This window comes from Capsicum annuum, chromosome 3 (genome assembly GCF_002878395.1).
Source record: "Capsicum annuum cultivar UCD-10X-F1 chromosome 3, UCD10Xv1.1, whole genome shotgun sequence".
In the NCBI taxonomy this organism is placed as follows: Eukaryota; Viridiplantae; Streptophyta; class Magnoliopsida; order Solanales; family Solanaceae; genus Capsicum; species Capsicum annuum.
This window is the reverse complement of record NC_061113.1, coordinates 257549102-257568635: the sequence shown is the minus strand read 5'-3', so window position 1 is coordinate 257568635 and position 19534 is coordinate 257549102. Positions and strand designations below refer to the sequence as shown.

The 19534-nt window shown below is 34.9% G+C and overlaps 2 protein-coding genes across 7 annotated transcripts; both read right to left on the bottom strand.

Moving 5' to 3' along the window:
• Positions 1-666: 666 nt before the first annotated feature.
• LOC107861929 (transcription factor bHLH47) lies at positions 667-4715 on the bottom strand. The gene is made up of 5 exons (XM_016707328.2): positions 4417-4715; positions 3608-3729; positions 2051-2169; positions 1799-1926; positions 667-1359 (listed from the first exon to the last, which is right to left on the bottom strand). Exons 2-5 carry the CDS (start codon positions 3673-3675, stop codon positions 949-951), a joined length of 726 nt encoding a protein of 241 aa, XP_016562814.1. The 5' UTR covers positions 3676-3729; positions 4417-4715; the 3' UTR covers positions 667-948.
• A 1304-nt stretch (positions 4716-6019) lies between these two features.
• LOC107861927 lies at positions 6020-11884 on the bottom strand. 6 transcript variants are annotated; one of them, XM_016707325.2, is made up of 11 exons: positions 11450-11784; positions 10614-10684; positions 10242-10382; positions 10091-10155; positions 9848-9888; positions 9656-9744; positions 9444-9557; positions 8465-8542; positions 8041-8106; positions 7376-7453; positions 6020-6420 (listed from the first exon to the last, which is right to left on the bottom strand). In XM_016707325.2, exons 2-11 carry the CDS (start codon positions 10662-10664, stop codon positions 6313-6315), a joined length of 831 nt encoding a protein of 276 aa, XP_016562811.1. In that variant the 5' UTR covers positions 10665-10684; positions 11450-11784; the 3' UTR covers positions 6020-6312. The 6 variants fall into 6 exon arrangements, with proteins under 6 accessions (XP_016562811.1, XP_016562809.2, XP_016562807.1 ...); XM_016707323.2 differs by having other exon boundaries at positions 10242-10408; positions 11450-11783; XM_016707321.2 differs by lacking the exon at positions 10614-10684 and having other exon boundaries at positions 10242-10408; positions 11450-11884.
• Between the last annotated feature and the right edge of the window lie 7650 nt (positions 11885-19534).

The following is a 19534-nucleotide window of genomic DNA, read 5'->3' as shown; positions in this document are numbered from 1 at the left end:
TTTCTTCAATATTTTGAAGCAAACACGTAGACGTTAACAGATGAGTTGGCTGAATAAAAAATTGATAATGAATAGCAAGGATACGTGAGACCGTCCAACAACTCTACCAAACTTTCCGGGACTTGTACATTTGTCCCTTCTTCACCATTCCTCTTTTTACTACTCTATGTGATTGCCACAAAAGACCATTTTCTGGTAGGTTCTAGTGAAAACCCTACTTTCAAAATTGACTGCAAGATCTTATATTGTCTCCAACAAAGTGAGAAAAATGGTTTCTTATTTTTGGATAGGTTCAAAATAGCCCTTTAAATATATTTTTGAATAATTTTAATAGTTTTAAGTAATCAAAAGTGAGCACATTCTCTGTCAAATAATCAGCAAGCTCCAATTGTGGAACCATATCCCTCATTTTTTGTTTAATTTAGTAGCTAATATTTGTTAAGTATTTAATGAAAACTGAAATTAAAAGATCAAAACTGTACAAAAATATATCCAAGCAACTATTTCAAAGTTACTTCCAAACAGGAGACGTTCTTGTCACTTTCTTAAGACACCTACAATAAAAAAAATAATGATATTAAAATCACTTGTGTCTCCTACCTTGTCAAACATAGAATGGACTAGGACTAATTTTGACACCTTAGAAACCCAGAGCTTGAAAACGACTTTAACAGCAAGAACATTGCAACAGTTAAACATCAAAATCCGTAGATGTCGTCGCATCAAGCGCCTAATTGCAGGTTTTGTTTACCAACATATTTCTATACTACTCGCCACACTCGACAGACAAATAGGTTATTGTTGATCAAAATACAACGAAAGGTTATATACCATGGAGAGCTGCAAGTATGAAGTATTGCTGAATCTGCGGCTTATCATCTAAATCTACATTACCTAATTACACATGTCATTCCCTATGAATGACTCATTTCTTCCAGACTATCACTATTATGCACCATCTTGAACCTCCTGTCGCAATAACCCAGGCTGTGTTTCAAAGATTTGGGATGGCCATACATCAGACGAACTGGGATATCTGGGCTGTGGTTTCTTCACAATAGGTGTGGGCATAGCCGGGGAATCTGCAGCATCAGGCGCTGGATAAGCCTGGTGATTAGAACTGAAGGGGAAAACGTACACAGGGTTCATAACCTGTGACTGCTGAAATGCGTGCTCTGAAGCAGGCAATCTCATATAGTTATTTTGTGAGGCGAACTCTGTGTGATGGATATCAGGAGGAGCTAGATTTAGATCAAGACTAGTCTCAACTTCCCTTGCTTTGACCTCAGTCTGCAGTTTACAAATTTCAGCCTCCAGAGCTGACTTTTCATCCTCGAGCTCCTTCTTCTCCACGCTCAGCTGTCAATAAGACAGGTTTAGTAACTGCAATGCTAGGACCGAATAGCAGCAGAAAAAAATAGAAGCTATCACTATTTATAAAAAAAATGCAAACACTACAACTGAGTGGATCAAACACCCTGGATGAGGAATGAAGGGCAAGAACAATCACTCATTGAAAATGAACACCATCTACATCATTTTTTGGTAATCTTCCTTGAGTCGGATCATGAGTCACGGCAGATAAAATGGCAAACTGGCAAACTGAAGAGCTCACATTAGATAGTTAGAAGGCTGACTCATTTCGAGGGTGCACTCTTCTCAGTTTGGGCCTCATATTTATCCTATATAACATGTTTGTATAGGTAGCACGATGATCTATGTGAATCCAGGTTCAAAGGACACAACAAATGGGCAGAATCTCCAAGCTGGCAAAATTCCCCGAAGTGAGGACACTTACATATTGAGATTCAGACAGCAAAGTTGTATTTTCTGTCCTCAGATGCTTGATCTGAGAAAGCATGTCCTTTACAAATCGAGCAGCTTCACTCAATACAGAGGCTTTTCCACTCATCTGCTCAGATAGTTCTGCAACAATAAAACACCCATGTCAAATAAATGGTCTCTTTACTGAAAATGTATACTAGAGGAGCCACTGTTCGGATTTGTCAAAAGTGAACTTGGGTAAGTCATTAGAAATCAAAGAAATTACCAAGAGCATCAGCCAAACCAAGAAAAAGTTCATTCAGATGCTCTCTCTTCAGTTTCTCTCTCTCAGCTTTGTGAATTCTTTTTGGAACTTTCTTCTGAATCTTCTTGCCAAGATGAGAGCTGTAACAAGAGAGCTTTACAATCAGGACTCGTCGTAGATATGCCACTGATAATGATGCAGAGAGCAGTCAAAATAAATACATGAGCTGAGTACACAAATTATTATTGTATTTATCCTGAGAACTTGGGAACTTTTGTGAGGATTCAAAGAAATAAGAATAAAGCTATGAAGATTCCTATGATGTTTAATAGTGCACCTCAGTTTGATACAGGGCAAGTTGGTACTTTCATATAGTGGAACAACAAGCAGAATTTAATGCTCTTCTGCAACTTGACAACAAGTAGTGCTATGTCACCAGGCGCTTGGGCATGCCCAAGTTACATAGACTAGGACAAAGTTAAGATATCGTATGATTAGTTCAATTTTTAGTAATTTGGTAAGAATCCATGTCACGTAGGATGGAGATGTAAGCTGGTCTTGTTCAAAGTATTGTTTAGCCTACGAGCAATATTGCAGAGCACTTAAACAAATTCAAGGAGTTCCATTTAGTGGGAAGCCAGGCCAATCTCATGTACTCTGGAAAAGAATCATGCATAGTTAATATGGACCGCCATCTTGACAGTTTTGTTTTATTCAAAATTTCCGTATCTTTCTGAGATCAATAACGAAACAACCATTCAACAAGTCGTCATCAAAAGGATCACTTATTCTACCCTGCAAGCCTAGATGACTGGGTAGATTAGTTCAGCTTAATAGCTGACTTTTAGGGGTTGCAGCAGAAGGGTCAGGTGACAGGCTCCCATGGTAGAAAAGGGAAGGAGTTGTCAGAAAGGGTGGAATCGCTGGACAGACACAACATATTTTAATTATGATTTTTTCTCGGACTGCAGGCAGATCTCCCCTTAATTTATAGAGATCCCTTACATTTCAAATGATAAGCTGCTTAAAATGGAAGGTCATATTGTGCCTGAATTAGAAAAGAAGGGAACTGGAGCATTTTGTGAAGGGAAAAAGTAGCCTGCATAGTATTTAACCTAGGTTAACAAACACACTGCAAGAGTTGGCTCTCTTTGATAGATGAAATGCAACACATCGACACAACCATAAAAATCATTAAACATCACCAGTTTGAAAAAGGAAACTGCCGTCACTTATGTAACTGATTCTATTGCTAAGCTAAAACTTGCAGGAAGGACAAAAGTTCTTGCTGAAAATAACAAATTCTGGAAATAGGAGAAACAATTCTTTGCATCATAAAATTAAGCATCTAAATCTACTATTTGAACTGCCTAGTGCCATATAGTATCTTCCAACTTATGGCGAGACAATGTCTACAAACAATATTATTAAGGAATGTATGGTTTGGGGCTTTTTATAACACATCAATTTTTTAAAAGGAGGCGGCCACAGGCTTATTGCAAATTCCCTTACTTCAAAAGAAAATAAAGAATATGACATTCATGCTACAAAAAGTGAACTTGTTCTAAACTAACTGACCTATCTAATGATGTCTCCACATCCGTAGCATCCTTTTCAACAACTGGAGCAGCATTTTCTGCAGCCATCTCTAATTCGAGTCCACCTTGTAGGCTTTGATGAGAAACACGCTATTGGCCGTCCTGAGAAAAGGAGAAAAGGGAACAAAAGATAAGGTACAATGTTCCGAATTAGATACCAGTTCATCAAATGATTAAACAAGCAACGTGACCAAGGTGTTACAAATTATAATCAAGCTAAATTCATTTGAAAATAACAAAATTTTAGCACTAACACGGTAATACCTTATTTACTCAATAGACAGCTGATTACTCCATTTGCTATCAACTTCCAATATTTTGCTACTATTAAACCACAGAACACTGGATGCACTCTTAAATTGAGATAAGTAAAAATCATGCGAAGCAGAAACCTTAAAAAACACTCTTTCCTTTTGGTAAGAAATAACAGCATTTAATCCCCATTTTATATAATTATTCATCAATTATCGATAAGAGTATTTAGTCCCCACTTCTTCACGAAAGCAAGAACAGAATTTTGTAAAAACAAACCCCCAAACAAAAACCTAATAGAATTTTATGAAAGCGAAAGCACAAGAAATTAGCATCCTAAATAATGTCAAATCAGCTTGTAAAACAAAAAATTTATGAAATAAACAGGAAAAACAAGGACATTCATAACTAAACGACGCATTGCAATTTCGCAAACACACCACATATAGGGCTAAAAGTCCAGAAGTATTACAAGGATCAATTAACATACTAATAAACTTTATAGATAAAAAAAAAATTATATATATACATACACACCTTGTGAAGATGGATGGATGAATTGAATTGATGAGAGAGAGAGAGGGGGTTGCAAAATGGAATTAGGGAAGTTGGAGAGAAAAGTGGATGTGCTTTCCCTTTTATTATATGATAAGAGTGGGGAGGGGGCGTGTGGTGAGCAGATGGTAATGGGAAGAATAAAGTGGGGAACACATGAGATGCGTGCCACGCGAGCGCTATTTTTTAGTCAATTAGTATAACCCTACACGTTCGTGCTTGCATTTTCCACTTGCTTCATGTCATGTCGTCTTTATTTTTACCTTAGCGCACGCCTCCCCTCACCACTCTCTTCCATCAGACCAACTTTGTTTTTATCCTCTTCTCATTTACCATTCATTTTACTTACTCCGTTAACGTTGATTTGTCCATTATTCATTGGTAAAGCATACATTAGGGGTGATAATAAAATAAAATTAATGCTTTGAAAATTAGATTGAATAATGAATAATATTTCATAACGAGAGTAAAAATAAACATAATATGATAAATTATTTATTAGTATTCAAGTTGGACAATATTATTGGCCAAACATTTTTAGTATAGCGAAAAAGTACATATTAATGGAGGGAGTATGGAGGACAAAGGTCCAAACTTGCTAATTATGAGCGAGGGACTATTAGAAATATCCTTTTCACCTTACGAAGGTAGAGATAAGACCTCGTACACTCTCACCGACCTCAAACTTCATTTATGAGATTGTAGTGGATATGCTGTTGTTATTCAAATTTATTTATTTTAAGAAATTTACCTCTGTTTAATAAAATACGGTTAGATTTTTTCTTAGCATTAAAAATGAATTTAGTTTTTGTTTATAGGCTAATAACAAAAACTTTCTAACGCGTGAATCGAGAGAAAGGGAGAAATTTTTCATTGAACTATGGAATCGAGAGAAAGGGAGAAATTTTTCATTGAACTATGAGAAATGGTTCAGACTACAACAACATTGTCTCCTTCAACACTCAACAACCTTCAAGGGCTAGATCTCCGGAGACCATCCTCAACTTAGGTCTTAGAAGGATAATGGATTATGGTCGAGATAAATCAAAATTTAGACCATTTGTGAGGTCCATGATCAAATTTGCACCATTTTGTATAGTTTTAAAGGCAAATTTAACCATTTTTCTCTACACAAAGAATCATGGGGAAAGGGCAAGAATAGCCACTTGGCTAAAGTAATTCCGACCGAGTGGTCATTGATTTTTAAATTTCAAAATATAGCCATTTATGCGGTATAAAAGTGTATCAATGCGGTATAAAAGTGTATCAATGCAGTATAAAAATGTATCAATATGGTATAAAAGTGTATCAATTGGGTATAGAGACTGCATGCGATCGACGAGCCAAATGGCTAAAAACCGAAATTAAATTGAGCAGACTGACTCTAATTGTCCAACTTTTACAGAAATGGTCAGTCCATGTTCTTTTCCCAAGAATCATATGTTGAAAAGTATATTTCGTTGGTCAATAAAGATTGTTACCTTTTTGTAAGCTAGCTTCTTTAGAACTGTTTATAAAATGCAAAAAGCTGTCTTACAAGAGTTGTACGCACCAAAGTCTAATATAGAGAGATCATAAACATAAATTGGGGACCAAGAAAGTTTTTTTTTTTTCCTCTCAACTTCGACACCAAAGACACTGTTTCAGACGTGATCACATACTTTTAACAAATTTGTACATATAATAATTTTCAAGTATCATGCAGAAATGTTCATCAGTAAACAATACATCGTAATATATAACTTCTAGTGCTCCTCTATATATAGTGGAAGCGAATATAGCTGTACATCAGAATATGTATGATCCCATCGATAGGTGAACCGTCTTTGCCATACAGGGACCAGTGAGAGGTTCAATCGTCCATTCTCTTAGATTGATTCACACTTTCAAACAGCCAAGCTGGAACTTGCGGGCTTTCATCCTCCCATTCAATGCAAGCGCTAATACGTCATATTCCTCGACATACCAAAGCTCACCCACAGTTGCCTGCAACATTTGAAGTAAATATAATGGTGATGAGCGATCAAATTCTAAAGCAAGCATTAACCAAGCAAGATTGTTTTTCTGAATTTGAGCAATACATTAGGGTCCAACTAGCCATTTAAAAATATCTTCCTATGAGAGAGAGCTTCTCAGGCTAGAGTGATCTTGTGGGCAACTCTTCAAACATGAAGGATTTTATTGGTACTAAAAAAAGAAAAAGAAAAAGGAAACATGACTTTACTAGGTAATTTCTATAACTTGGATGACCATACATGTAACAAATTCACATAACAGATGTAAGGGCGCATGGGATACCTCAATGAGATACTGAATATAGGATCTAAATAAGTGGTCCAAGTTTCAGCATCTTTTCCATGCCCAGGAACAGTTCTAAGGTATGAAAAAACAACAAAAAATTCCTATGCTCTAGAAGGCTAGAAGCTCTATATGCACACCATCTGATCCAGAGTAAATCCTATTTGTAGGATGTTAGATCATATGTTTCACCTTTACTTGCAATCAGCTAAAATCCATGTTACAAGGTCATGTAATCCCAAGCCACCACTTCATCAAGGTTTACAAAGAATGTACCAACTTCTTTTACACCCGAACTGTTCACCTTCATCAAAATGCTCCAAGGAGCTTTGGCTTTTGATGGCTTTTTTTAAGGTAAAATAACGGAGGCAAAATTGGCTTCTCTATGGAAGTGGGAAGAAAACAAGACCAAACATACTCGTTGCACTTGCAAAATGTCATCCCATTTTGAGATTTAAGCTTCAAATTGTTTCCTTCCATTGAAACACATGTTGAAATGTATGGAAAGCGCCTCATAATCCTTCCAAAAGAAGAATTATGAACTCCAGATATCTCCAACACGAGCACATCATATGGGGAAGGGAGGGGGTCAATGCATTCACTATTAGGCAGTAAGGGTTAATTTAGATGTAACCAAAATTACCTTAGTGCCACGGATTTTGTTGTTTAATCTATTCACGAGCTCATGTAGAAATTGGAGTTCTGAAACCTTATTTGCTTCCTGGGAAAGATAAAGGAAATTGAAAAGAACAGGAAAAACACTCAATTAAACAAATGACCATTTTTTGGATGAAAATTAACCAAATGAAAATACACTTGATAAAACTTTGCAAGGAAGAAAAGAGTTCTTGCTAAAATGATGTTTTACTGTAGTTTATTTGGAGCTCAGACTGTGAGGGTGATTTCCCAACAAATGGTTACGGTCTCTAAAAATAAGTATCATTTATCATTAACCTTATTTGCAAGTTCAAGTTAATAGTTTTGGTTTTCCTTCATCTCCCGGCATCAAAGAAAACTGTTCTCTCCCAATAGAAAGATGCCAAACACGGTAGACAACTGGGAGGGTGGGATTGGTCATCAAGATTTTCTTTTTCCCCATCCCCTTATGTTTTACCTGTTCCTTGAACTATAACGAGGCGTTAAAAATCCTGATTTTTGTAACTGCTGGTAGTTAATTTGTGTCATTTCCTTTTAGTACCAAAAACCATTTCACAGGGGACTAAGCAGTGATTTCCAGATTAAACATCAATAAAACAATGGAACATTTAAAATGCAGGCAATAGATCAAAGATGCTAGTGCTAAACTACCTTGGGCCAACTGTTAGGGTGTCCCAGAAGCCTGGCAAGTGATGTATGAAGCATTACAGAATCATACTGCAGCACGAAGGAAGTGTAGTCAGGAAACGCTAGAAATATTGCCATATGTCAGGAAACGCTAGAAATATTGCCATATTATTTTAATCTTTAACAGATCAATCTTGAGAACACAAGAGATACAAGTCAAAGAAAATAGTCCTAAAACCTAGACGGGATGGACCGTGAGGGGAAGAATCAAGCAATAGTGATGGCTGATTTGTCATTAGAGTTAATAATGGTTTTACTGCCAAAACTATATTCACAGCTTTGAGAATATATTTGAGTTAATTGGCACTAAGTGGTTGAACCGTTGAAGTACAAAGACATTAGCATCTTCATTGAGATGTAAAGCAGAAAAGGTTAGTTTAGCTCTCACAAGTTGCTTTGCAGGTGCATGTGGGAGAGCATTTCTCAATTTTTGTCTGATAGTTACAGGATCAGTTCCAGACTCCACCTACAAATGAAAACATAAAATTTAAGTGTCAAAAGGAAGAGGATATAATAACATCATTAATATCTCCATGATTTGTTTGAACTAAATAATTGCAACATGTGATGACCATTGCAAAGTGGTGCACCATTTGTAGAGAACCATTAACATAAATAAATAGATAAATAACTCATTGCAATGGTCATCGAGATAAGATTTTCATATTCATGAACAAAGAAAAGTCTTTGCCTCATTTATGTCACCAGATACACCAGGAAACTACACATCCTTTATATTGAACATTCTTAAAGCGAGGCATGCCTTGCAAATATAACCATGTATCTCTTGATAATGGAATAATAGGTAAAACACTGCTTTTACATACAAGACTAAACTACCAGTTGAAAAGTAGACCTAAAGTTCAGCGTATGCATTAATATTCTGAAGTCCCTAATTATGTTACGTGGACGCATAAATGGTGTGCCAATAAGGATGTGGGTGTTATCCGATATGGGACGGTGCAAATTTCTTGGCTAACTTTTAGCATATTTTCAATAATAATACTAGAAAGCCATAGCCATGTCATACCAACACAGATATCTGTGCAGTTGAACAATCAATGTAATGTAGGTTTCTAATCATCTATTTGTGAGCATAGGTAATATTATATAGAGCACAAGATTATATCCAAAAGTAAAGAAGAGTTTCTTGTGCAACTGCCTAAGAAAGCTTGATACATCAGAGTGTTTTGAAATGATATTTGAGAATGCCCTACATTCAGAATAGAGGAAAAAACAGAACTGTAGCATGGAGCTCAGGCAGTATGCTTATTATCTCAATATTTACGTTTTAGAGACTTACTAAATAATTCAGAGAGATACATTAAGAGAAAGAGGGAGTGAGATCGAGGTTTATTTTTAAAGACCTGCCAACAACCAACTAACACCCCAGTTGATGTCAGAACCACTCTGTCTAGGGCAATTTTTAGTGGGCAGATAAACTCAGAGACGGCTCTAACAGCATTTGCTTCAGCTTCAATCTGAGGAAACAGTGAACAGTATCAGTTCCATTAACATAACAGGTTCAATGAGACAAAGGACATAAACTAAGATATTTTTCATCCAAAAGCATTTTTACCTCTGATTCAGACGCAGGGACAGCTATAATGTGATGGGAAGCGTGGAACAGGCTAAAATGATATAAACTAGAGTTCTGAAACCAAATTGCTAAGCAACACATGTATAAGCATCAAAATTAATAGAATGAGAGATGCATAAAAAAGGGTTAACTCATTCCTCCAAATATTAATCAATGAAAAAGAGACCATACCTTTATCAAAATGTGGTAAGAATATAGATCTCACGGCTTCCCTTTACAAAAACAGACGAGAACAAGTGTGAATATAGGAATTCCAAGTTCAATGTGAAAAGTAGAATTCACATAATTGAACAAAGTTTGAAAATAGGCAAATATGGCTTTCTTAATTAACTAAACATCACTGCTTTTGCTTCAGTAATAGATGGGAAATTTTGTGGCTTATTCTGTCCACAGAAATCAAAAAGCAAAACTTACGCAATAGGGGCAGAATATTCTGGGTTGAGATATAAAACATTTGCTCGCACAGGGGGATTTGCAACCTATAAGCGGAAGGAAATTAACCACCTTCAATTTAGACACAACAAACAAGCATATGCCTGAATGTTGATTAATAAGTGAAACTAACCTTGAGTACAGGAGTGACTACTCCGTCTTTGAGATTAAAAAGATCTGACAGGGAAAGTGATTGAGTAGTCTCTCCCTGTTTGAGGAAAGCAGCTCCGTGATCCTCCAAGTCTTTCTCCATCTTTTCATACAATCTAGACCTCTGCTCCGCATTTGAGATAGACCATTCTGTTCCAACCATTAATTACTTGTCGATTCAAGCAACAGAATAGGGTTTTTGGTCGTGTGTGTATAACACATAACAACCTATGATACTTAAAATGGTTTCTCCTTATATTAGTTACCGAGATGTTTTATTTTCTTCTGGAATATATGTAAAGAAAATCAGAATTGGATCTAGCGAACATCATCCTTTTAAAAACAAAGACAGAACCTTCTTTTCTGAAGTCCGATCCAGTAAAGCAGATTCCAAATGGCACAACATTTAAATGTAGCATCACTGATCTATGGAAAGGAATGCATTTTCATCAAAACCACTTACCAAAATTAAATAGATAAATAAGCTCCTCCACGACAACCATAAAGAAAACACACACAACAAGCAATGTGAAGAAACATCACGGCCACAACTTTCATCTAGATTAACAGTTCTACCAAGATTAAAGCCTCAACTTTCACATAGACTATCGGTTTTACCATAACTAACAGAGTCAAAAACCTTAATACAAGTGACTCCTCTCCCAAAGTTTTCTCGCAACGGACAAAAAACCAAAACCGAGCAAAAGCCTCACAATAACAATTTAGAATCTACCGTCTTGTTCACATTTTCAAAAAAATTATTTAAGAATAGAAAATGTTTCATGCTTTACACAGAGAATTACCAAAATCCTGCATTTTAGAAGTATTTGTGTCTGACTGTTTTTAGATTGCTGTCTAACTACGCTATCATAAAATACTATATACAAATCCCCAAGTGTATTTATAGACTCATTACACACATATGGAAAGTCCATCTGAGCTAATTAATTACAGATAACAACATCCTAAATTATCGGCGGATCAGCAGATAAACAAATAAAGCAATATAGAAACTTCCTTAAGAATCAAATTTAAATATAATCTACAGAATTAGTAAGTAATTACTCACTTCCACTATATAAACATGACGAAATCTGATTTCACAATAACCAAAGCAATTTATTATTACAAAAAAAAAAAATTGATGAAAAAATATATATAAATAATATAAATCTAAATTTACATAATTACCTGTAGAATTGCGAGTAGCCATAAGGAAGAGAATATAAAAAGTAATTGCGGAGATTAACCAGATCCAAATTGCCGGCTTATAAAAGGAACAATAGTTTCTCACCCTAGCCATTTCTTCAAATTTTCAGTGCAATATATTATGTTCATTCATTGTTTAATTCTTCCCCAATATCAGTTATATTACCAGAGATCAGTTCATCAGTTTTGTATTTTTCAGCACTTGGCCATAGCTTACCAACGTCACGCAAACGTATTTATTTCACGGTAGTACTAGAAACACCAACACACGTCAACTATTGACGTCAATAATTTCTTTTTTACCTTTCCCACCTGAATTTGCCTCAAAAAGTTTTACATATTAGTTAAAAAGATACCTAATAAATGCGACTTCATGTTTATGAAACTCAAACAATAAGTATAAAATTTTGTTGTGTCACAATTTCTAACTGAAAGTGACATTTTTTAAATATTTCCTGGATTTTTTTGGTTTATGGAAATGATTTACTATAGTTTTTATGTTATTTCCAAGTGAATAATATTATAAATTTTGTTTTGGAATATTAATAAACAGATGTCAGGCCTTACGCGGCGCGAATTCAAATTAATTAGACTCCAATGCGAATATCGAACACCGAATTTAAAAAAAAAAAAACATATGTCAAAATTTACACGAAAATTAGATGCAATTTTCCTCCTTTTTTAAACTTGCTACAAAAGAATAGAACTTCTAATCTATTCCATATAAATAATTCATCGACTCTAATAAGACATGCAGTAACAAAATCATAACTTTATGCTTTAATTGAAGTAGTTTCACTTGTTATCTTGTCTTTAGCTTCTGATTTTAAGATGCTATAAAAAATTATTTGAAGACTAATGTATATAACATGCCATCTTCACAGCTAACGAAGTCATGGAATTAGTCTTATTTTTCCCTTCAAATTGATTGTCTCAGCGAACTTCACAAGTGAAGTATACAGATAATAGATCAACATTACTTTACATACTTAGCACAATATATATATATATATATATTATTCTTGATCTTTTAAATATATTTCGAATCTAAATAATCATAAATATTGTAGTAAAAAGGTTTTAGTTTTCACGTGGAATCATGATATTCTTATAAAAAGAAAATGTTTTATTTGAGATAAGAGGTAGCTTCTAGCTAGGAGTTGTTAGTTTGAAGAATTAATTGAGGATAAATTGTAGTCTTTTATAGGATATCTATACTATCATAAGTTAGGTAAGTTAGCTACAAGATTTTCTTTTTGGTTTGTCTCCATGTAGGGCTTGAAAGTTTTCCAACTAGGACCGGTAGAATCTTGGGCCTGTCCTTTCTGTAAAAACATTGGGCCAAAGCCCATAATTAAACGGGCCTGTCCTTTCATCTGAGACTTCTATACTTGGTATGAGCCCAGTTAGAAGTGCAGCCCATCGATATACGTATACTACAAATAAATATGTTGCACGATCTATCCTTAAAATGAGATGATTTTAATTTTTAAATTTTAAATGAGCTAATTTTTACTTTCCCTTGTGTAGCGAACCATAAGTTCTTTAGGGACATGGGATATAACTTGTAAGATATTATGATGCGAAATTATAAACTTACCCTACGAAAAAATTATTTGTTTTGCTGGACAAAAATTGAAGACAAGCATAAAATAGGGCATAAGTACGGATGACCCATAATCGCATCGCACCATGTTGTAGTATATAGGGAACCATCAAACAGAACAATTTGAGGGTCCAAACATAGTAATCATAATCATATTGTAGTTTAAACAAGTTCATAAAACCTAAAAGAGAGATTTTCATATAATAAGGAACATTTGTGATTTCAATAAAACTTTTTGTTGTATTCCGATGAAATTCAACCTCAAAAACTAGCTTAAAAGTGAAGGAATATTCAAATTTATATAAGTTGATCACCAATCAATTCTCTAATCAATGTGGGACTGCAACACACTCTAAACTTTCACCCTCTTTACACGGTTTAGAAGAAATTAAAAGGTGCAAAGGCACAACTAATCAGACTTGACATGTTATTTATAGCATGATAAGATGGAACTGCTACAATCTTTCTTTCTCCACATGGAAAAACTTTTTAATTAGTAATTAAATAGTTCCAGCTTAGGTAGCAGCTCGAAGCCTCGAACATAATTTGCATTTTATTCATTTTATGACAACAAAATTTACTTCCAATAAATAAATATAGATTGATCAGTGACTAGTGCGACAAACTCAATAACTAGCTTGACACACTGTCCCTATGGTTGATAGTTTCTTGGTTCTGAACAGTATATATAATTACTTTCTTTTAAATGTTTATGACAAGAGTTCTGAACCATATAATAATTGAAAGAGGCATTAATTGAATGCAAGGTTTCGAAAAATATGTCCATATTGAGGGTGTTTTCGATTGGTCAAAAAATCTTTAGAAAAATATCTTTTAAGAAAATAAATTCCTTAATGACTTCAATAATGAAAATAGAAAAAATAAACTACACAAATATTGATAATATTCCACATAAATATTGATCGTGTCTTCCCCTCATCTTATCTTTCACCCACTCCAATAGCCACCATCCCGACATGCACTCCAATCCTACCCCCAACACCTTTCATACAATTTGCTTAGATTATACACAATTTTTTAAAAAATAATATTATGAATTTATGTATCAAACACAAAAAACTAAGTTAAAAAAATCAACTTATTTTTCTAAAAACCATTTTCCTTTCTACCGAACACACTCTAAGAGGTTGTTCGATACACGGGATAAGGTGAGATAATCTGAAATTAAATTTGTGATAAAATTTATACCACATTTCATTGATGATATAAATTTATCCAGCTTGAGATTATTTGCTCCCATCTCTCAAGTGAAATAAATTAATTTAGGCATTATAATTCGATCCAAGATATAATTTAGTTGACATACAAACGATCCCTAAAAGGATAAATGGAGGGAAGAGGGGTCTGAGCTAAAATCCATTTGTGGTAGACGGGAAACACAAGTAGGGAGATTAATATGCTAGCTGGTATATATTATGGCATCTTCTATTGTTTTGTAGTACCTTTTTACAATCATGGACTTGCAGCTGCCATTCTTACACTCTTTGACCAGTGGGGTATATATATCATTTCCTACTTAAATAATACTCCCTCCGTTTAAAAAAGAATGACCTATTTTGACTTGACACAAAGTTTAAGAAAATAAAGAAGACTTTTGAATCTTGTGGCCTTAAATTAATGTTGCGTCAAATGTACCAAAATGTCCTTTAATCTTGTGGTCCTAAACATGCTATGTGAAAAGTTGAAATTAAAATATTACCAAAAAAGAAAAAAGGTCATTCTTTTTTAAATGCAATAAAAAAAAGTAGGTTATTCTTTTCTAAATGGAGAGAGTAGTACATTCTAGGGAAAAATTGGCAAAAGCTACCTTTCTCAAAACTATTTTGCTAAAGGGACACTAAATTTCTTTTTGAATTATTTTTTAGAGTTAGGGTGTAAAAAGTGTGGAAAAGTTTAAAAAAAGTAGGCCCACATGTGGGCCAAGGGACCATTGTATCATTTTTCTAACTTTACAATTTTGTCATAATACACTAACACCCATCCACTTATTCCAATATAAAAAAGAAAAAAACTTCTCTCTCCTCTTAATTTGTCTCCCAACTCCCACTTTCAAGAACTTTTCTCCCCAAACTCCAAGGAAAAACACCATATTTATTTTTCCTTGTTCTGTAGCTGCTAAGAGCTCGTTGTTGCTTCATAAGGTTAGTTAAAATCATGTTTCGATCATTTGTAGATCCATTTAAACAGGTTTCTTTGCTAATTAATTCATAGTGATGTAGAATATTTTTTTTTTTCGAATTTGGTTGATTAAGAATTTTTGGTTTAGTTCCGTTTGTTTTTTAGCAAAGAAGTGTTGAATGGTGGGATGATCGTTATTTGAAGTGTTATTTTGGCAGTTTGATTCGAACAGTCACTTGTTTCTGTCCGTAGACCTGTGGTCTATGAAATCGACCCGTGGTCTATGAAATCAGAATGACCTAGATTGAAATCAATTTTTAGACGTATGAAATTTTTTTTTTAAAATGGTTGCTTAAATAGTGGAAATTGAAAGATTAATAGTTAATTAGTTCGATTAGGTGCACTAGTTTGATTTTTAGCAATTGTCGTGTTTTGATATTGCATGTTGGATCAAGCATATCAGTTTTTGATGTGTGGAGTGAACTGTTTGAAGGTGGAATAATGGAATAATCGTTATTTGAAGAGTTATTTTGGCAGTTTGATTCCAACAGTCACCTGTTTCTATCCGTAGACCAGTGGTCTATGAAATTGACCCGTTTTCTATGAAATCAGAATGCCCTAGATTGAAATCAATTTTTAGACGTATGAAATTCTTTTAAAATATAATGGCTGAAATAGTGAAAATTGAAAGATTAATAGCTAATTAGTTTGATTAGGTGCACTTGTTTGATTTTTATACTGCATGTTGGATTTTGGTGAGGTATTTCTTTTTTTTTTGGGGGGGGGGGGGGGGGGTTCATTTGAGCATTGACTTATTTCTATTAATAGACTTGTGGTTTATGAATTGAAAATGACAGATTTATTCTGCAGGTGTAGATTGTGTTGAAAATGGGTAAAAAAATCATCCATCCTAAAAGCAAAGTCGGTACCGGTTCTTATTCTACTGGTAGCAGTAACAAAAAAAAAGCCAAAGCAATTGAAAATGTCTCAAAAAGAAATAAAATTGACGAGAAAGTTTCCGAATCAGATTCGAACTTAAAGGAGATAAGCGACTACACCGAGTAGAGTGAAGATGTCATTTCCGAGCGCAATGTTAGTGGTGACAATGAAGAGAGCGAGGAAAGTGGGGGAAACAGTGATGATGGGGATAATGATCCCTTATCCGTGCCATGTTTGTGAAGGTTCATTTTCGTGGAGCGATATGACCTTCGAACGATAATGGACGAGGTCAGATACTTCCCGGCGAAGATATCAGTCAGATCAAGAATGACTGCTTATCGAGAATTTAAACAAGTTCTTGTCGATCAGGAGTTAAAGAAAAGATTCAAGTGGTCCTGTTTCGGACACCTGAGAAACCTGCTGGAACATCTCAAGTTCAATGGGCAGTTGGTCCATTATTTACTGTTACGATGCGTCAAGAGCGATAACAAAAAGCCTGTCTGTTTTGACTTGAAAGAGTTTTGTTTGACACAGGGCTGAACTGCTCTTCATACCCAGTGAATAAAAAATGAAGAAGGTGTTAGACAAAGGGGAGCATTTTTGCTTTAAGGTGACCAAAAACAAAAACATTACGGCGGCCAACTTGTTACACTTGATCAGAGGGAATAAGCTGTACGAGGACCAGAAGTTTAAGTGTTGTTTACTGTGGTTCTTACACACCATATTGCTTGCAAAAGATTCGACGATAGTTGTCGACACGAAACTGATTCGAATGGTCGATTCTTTGAGTTTCTTCGAGAATTATCTGTAGGGGAAAGAGACATTTTAACTGACCCTGGACTATCTGAAAAAGAAAAGTGGCCTGAAGAAATAGAGGGAAGTATTTGATGAGAAGCAGAAGGCAACCTATGCTCTATACGGATTTTCCTAGGCATTCATGGTATCTACCATAAAACCTTTAGTGAGTTTATCATAGATTCTTGTTTTATTTATACTCTGTCATACTGAGTTCTATTTTCACTGTTGTACTGGTTACATGTTTGGATCTATGAGGTCTTTTCTTATCTTGGAAAATTTGTTGAAAATCAACGGATGAGCCCTTGCCCATTCCCCGCATCCTCAGATGGCACACTACATAAAGTGATCAGATAATCGAAGGCGACCCATTCAAGTACAAAGGAAAAATTACCGAGCTATGAACTTATTTTTTATTATGCAATAATACTACTGTCGTATCGAATGTTATGTAATTGTTAATTGATATTTTGTAGAACGTGCACCCGTACATTATCCCTACTATTCATGAGACGAAGATGGATTACATGATTACGTTTTAGCCATATACGAATGAGGTGAAGAATAACGTCCTCGATGGCTTAAAGACAGAGTTAGAAGGGGTGACTGTCCTTATTTCAAATGAGGACAACGATGATGACGGAGATTTGGGTGGTAACCCCATTGAAGTATGCATTGGTGATGATGATTCTCCAAGCACCTCTAATGATGCAGCAGGTACCTCATCCCCCGGGGATCTTCATAAGCGTGTTGCTGTGCTCGAGGAAGCGGTGTTGGACATTGCTGCCTATATTAGAGAGAAAAGAGTGAAGAAAAAGGTAAAGGATGGGCGACACCATGAGCGAGGTAACTTCATTCAATATTTTATGTTGTTAATGAATTTTCAACTTTAAATATTAGTAATACTTTGTAATATGATGATACAGTGCATATGGAACTTCGTGAATCAGAGAGGAATGAAGAAGTAGAAAAAAAGAGCAAAATGGATGAGTTGGTCCCTATTGTGGCGAAAGAGAAAAAAGAAAAAGAAAAAAAGGATGAAGAAGAAGAAATGGAAGAAGATAAGAGCCAAGAAGAAGGTGTAAAAGAAGCAGCTGTAGCAGAAGAAGAAAAATTTAAAAAAGAAGCAGCAACAGTTGAACAAGAAGGCAAGGAAAAAGAATGAGTTCTAGTTGAAGAAGACAAGGAAAAAAAAGAAGCTGAAAAATAGGAGCAGCGGCTGATGAAGAAGAAGAAGAATCTGATAAAGCTGTTACGGGTGAAGAAAAAGAAGAAGCTAAGGAAGAAAACAAATGTGAGAAGAAAGCAGCCGTTGAAGGTGAAGAAAAAAAGAAGTTGAGGAAGAAAAGGAAGGTGAGAAAGAAGCAGCTGTTGAAGGTGAAGGAAAAAAAAACCTGAGGAAGAAAAACAAGATGGGTTCATGGATATCGTTGATGAAATCAACAACACCTATGTTGATGAGAAGGAAAATAGTGAAAAAGATATTTGAATTATTTTATTGGTAATGTGTTGAATGATCTGTTTGGTGGGATATTTGAAACATTCTTTTATTTTATAGAATATGTATTTAATCTTTTGTATAATTCTTTCATGGTCTATCATTACCATGCTGCTCCATTTTAAGTTGATTTGTTGATTGATCGACTATGATTCTATCAAAAACAGTGTTAACATTATAAACAAATAGAAATATTATTATTTAATCAATATCACTACATCCATGTTACACTTTTCCAAAGAACGAATACTAGCATTATAGCACATAACATCATTTTTAGGCCATTCTTCCTTTCTTCGGCCAAAATCAGTTTTTATTTTAGTTGATCCCTCTCTATTTGGGTGTCATGTAGCAATACTTTGAGGTGATCCCTTTGTTCTTCGACTTCTTTGAACAAATTCATAAGAAAATCTCTATTTTCTTCGCATTCTTGGAGCCTTTGTAGTAGGGTAAATTTTGCCAAGCCACGAAATGATGTCTCCGATCCCGGACTCAACGTTGATGGTCTGCTTGGAGGTGATAGCTCATCGAGCCATTTAAAAAATGAGCATGCGCCATTATCCTAGAAAATAAATTATTATTACATAACGATAAACTTAACTTTTTAAAAAAGACATACACAACTCACTTTTGCAATTGCACAATTATAAAATTTGCAACCTGAATTTGAGTCGGTGCATGATGTCCTCAAGACAGCTGCATTCCCATAATGACAAATTAGAGTCTTTTTAAATAAAATCAAAGTTGATGAAATAAAATAATGAGGGAGTGACGACTTTATATATGAAGTAAAAAAGATGTGTTAAGTGAAAAATTAGCCGTTTGTTACCGTTGGAACAGTAATTTTATTTTTTGGAATTGGTGGTGACACTTAATAGACTGTCGTAGATCATGACCAATGTCAGCCATCAACTAGATACTAACGTCTATCGTAGACTCGTCTGGTCTATCGTAGACCTACATCTATAGGACTATATCGATGGATCTTTTAATTATGCGTAGACTACGGTAATCTATGTACACTTCTATAGACCAACACTTGGATGTTGTTTAAAAGAGAATAAATAAATTAAAAATAAATGTAGGGTGG

What these genes read in the sequence shown, in the direction of transcription:
- LOC107861929 (XM_016707328.2), bottom strand. Translation starts at nt 3,675, where the DNA reads ATGGCTGCAGAAAATGCTGCTCCAGTTGTTGAAAAGGATGCTACGGAT. An exon ending in GTGGAGACATCATTAGATAG is followed by an intron (nt 2,170 to 3,607) that starts GTCAGTTAGTTT and finishes CTCTTGTTACAG; the next exon opens with CTCTCATCTTGGCAAGAAGA. An exon ending in TGCTGTCTGAATCTCAATAT is followed by an intron (nt 1,360 to 1,798) that starts GTAAGTGTCCTC and finishes TCTTATTGACAG; the next exon opens with CTGAGCGTGGAGAAGAAGGA.
- LOC107861927 (XM_016707321.2), bottom strand. Translation starts at nt 11,561, where the DNA reads ATGGCTAGGGTGAGAAACTATTGTTCCTTTTATAAGCCGGCAATTTGG. An exon ending in ATGCACCTGCAAAGCAACTT is followed by an intron (nt 8,107 to 8,464) that starts GTGAGAGCTAAA and finishes TTCGTGCTGCAG; the next exon opens with TATGATTCTGTAATGCTTCA. An exon ending in ACAAAATCCGTGGCACTAAG is followed by an intron (nt 6,421 to 7,375) that starts GTAATTTTGGTT and finishes CAAATGTTGCAG; the next exon opens with GCAACTGTGGGTGAGCTTTG.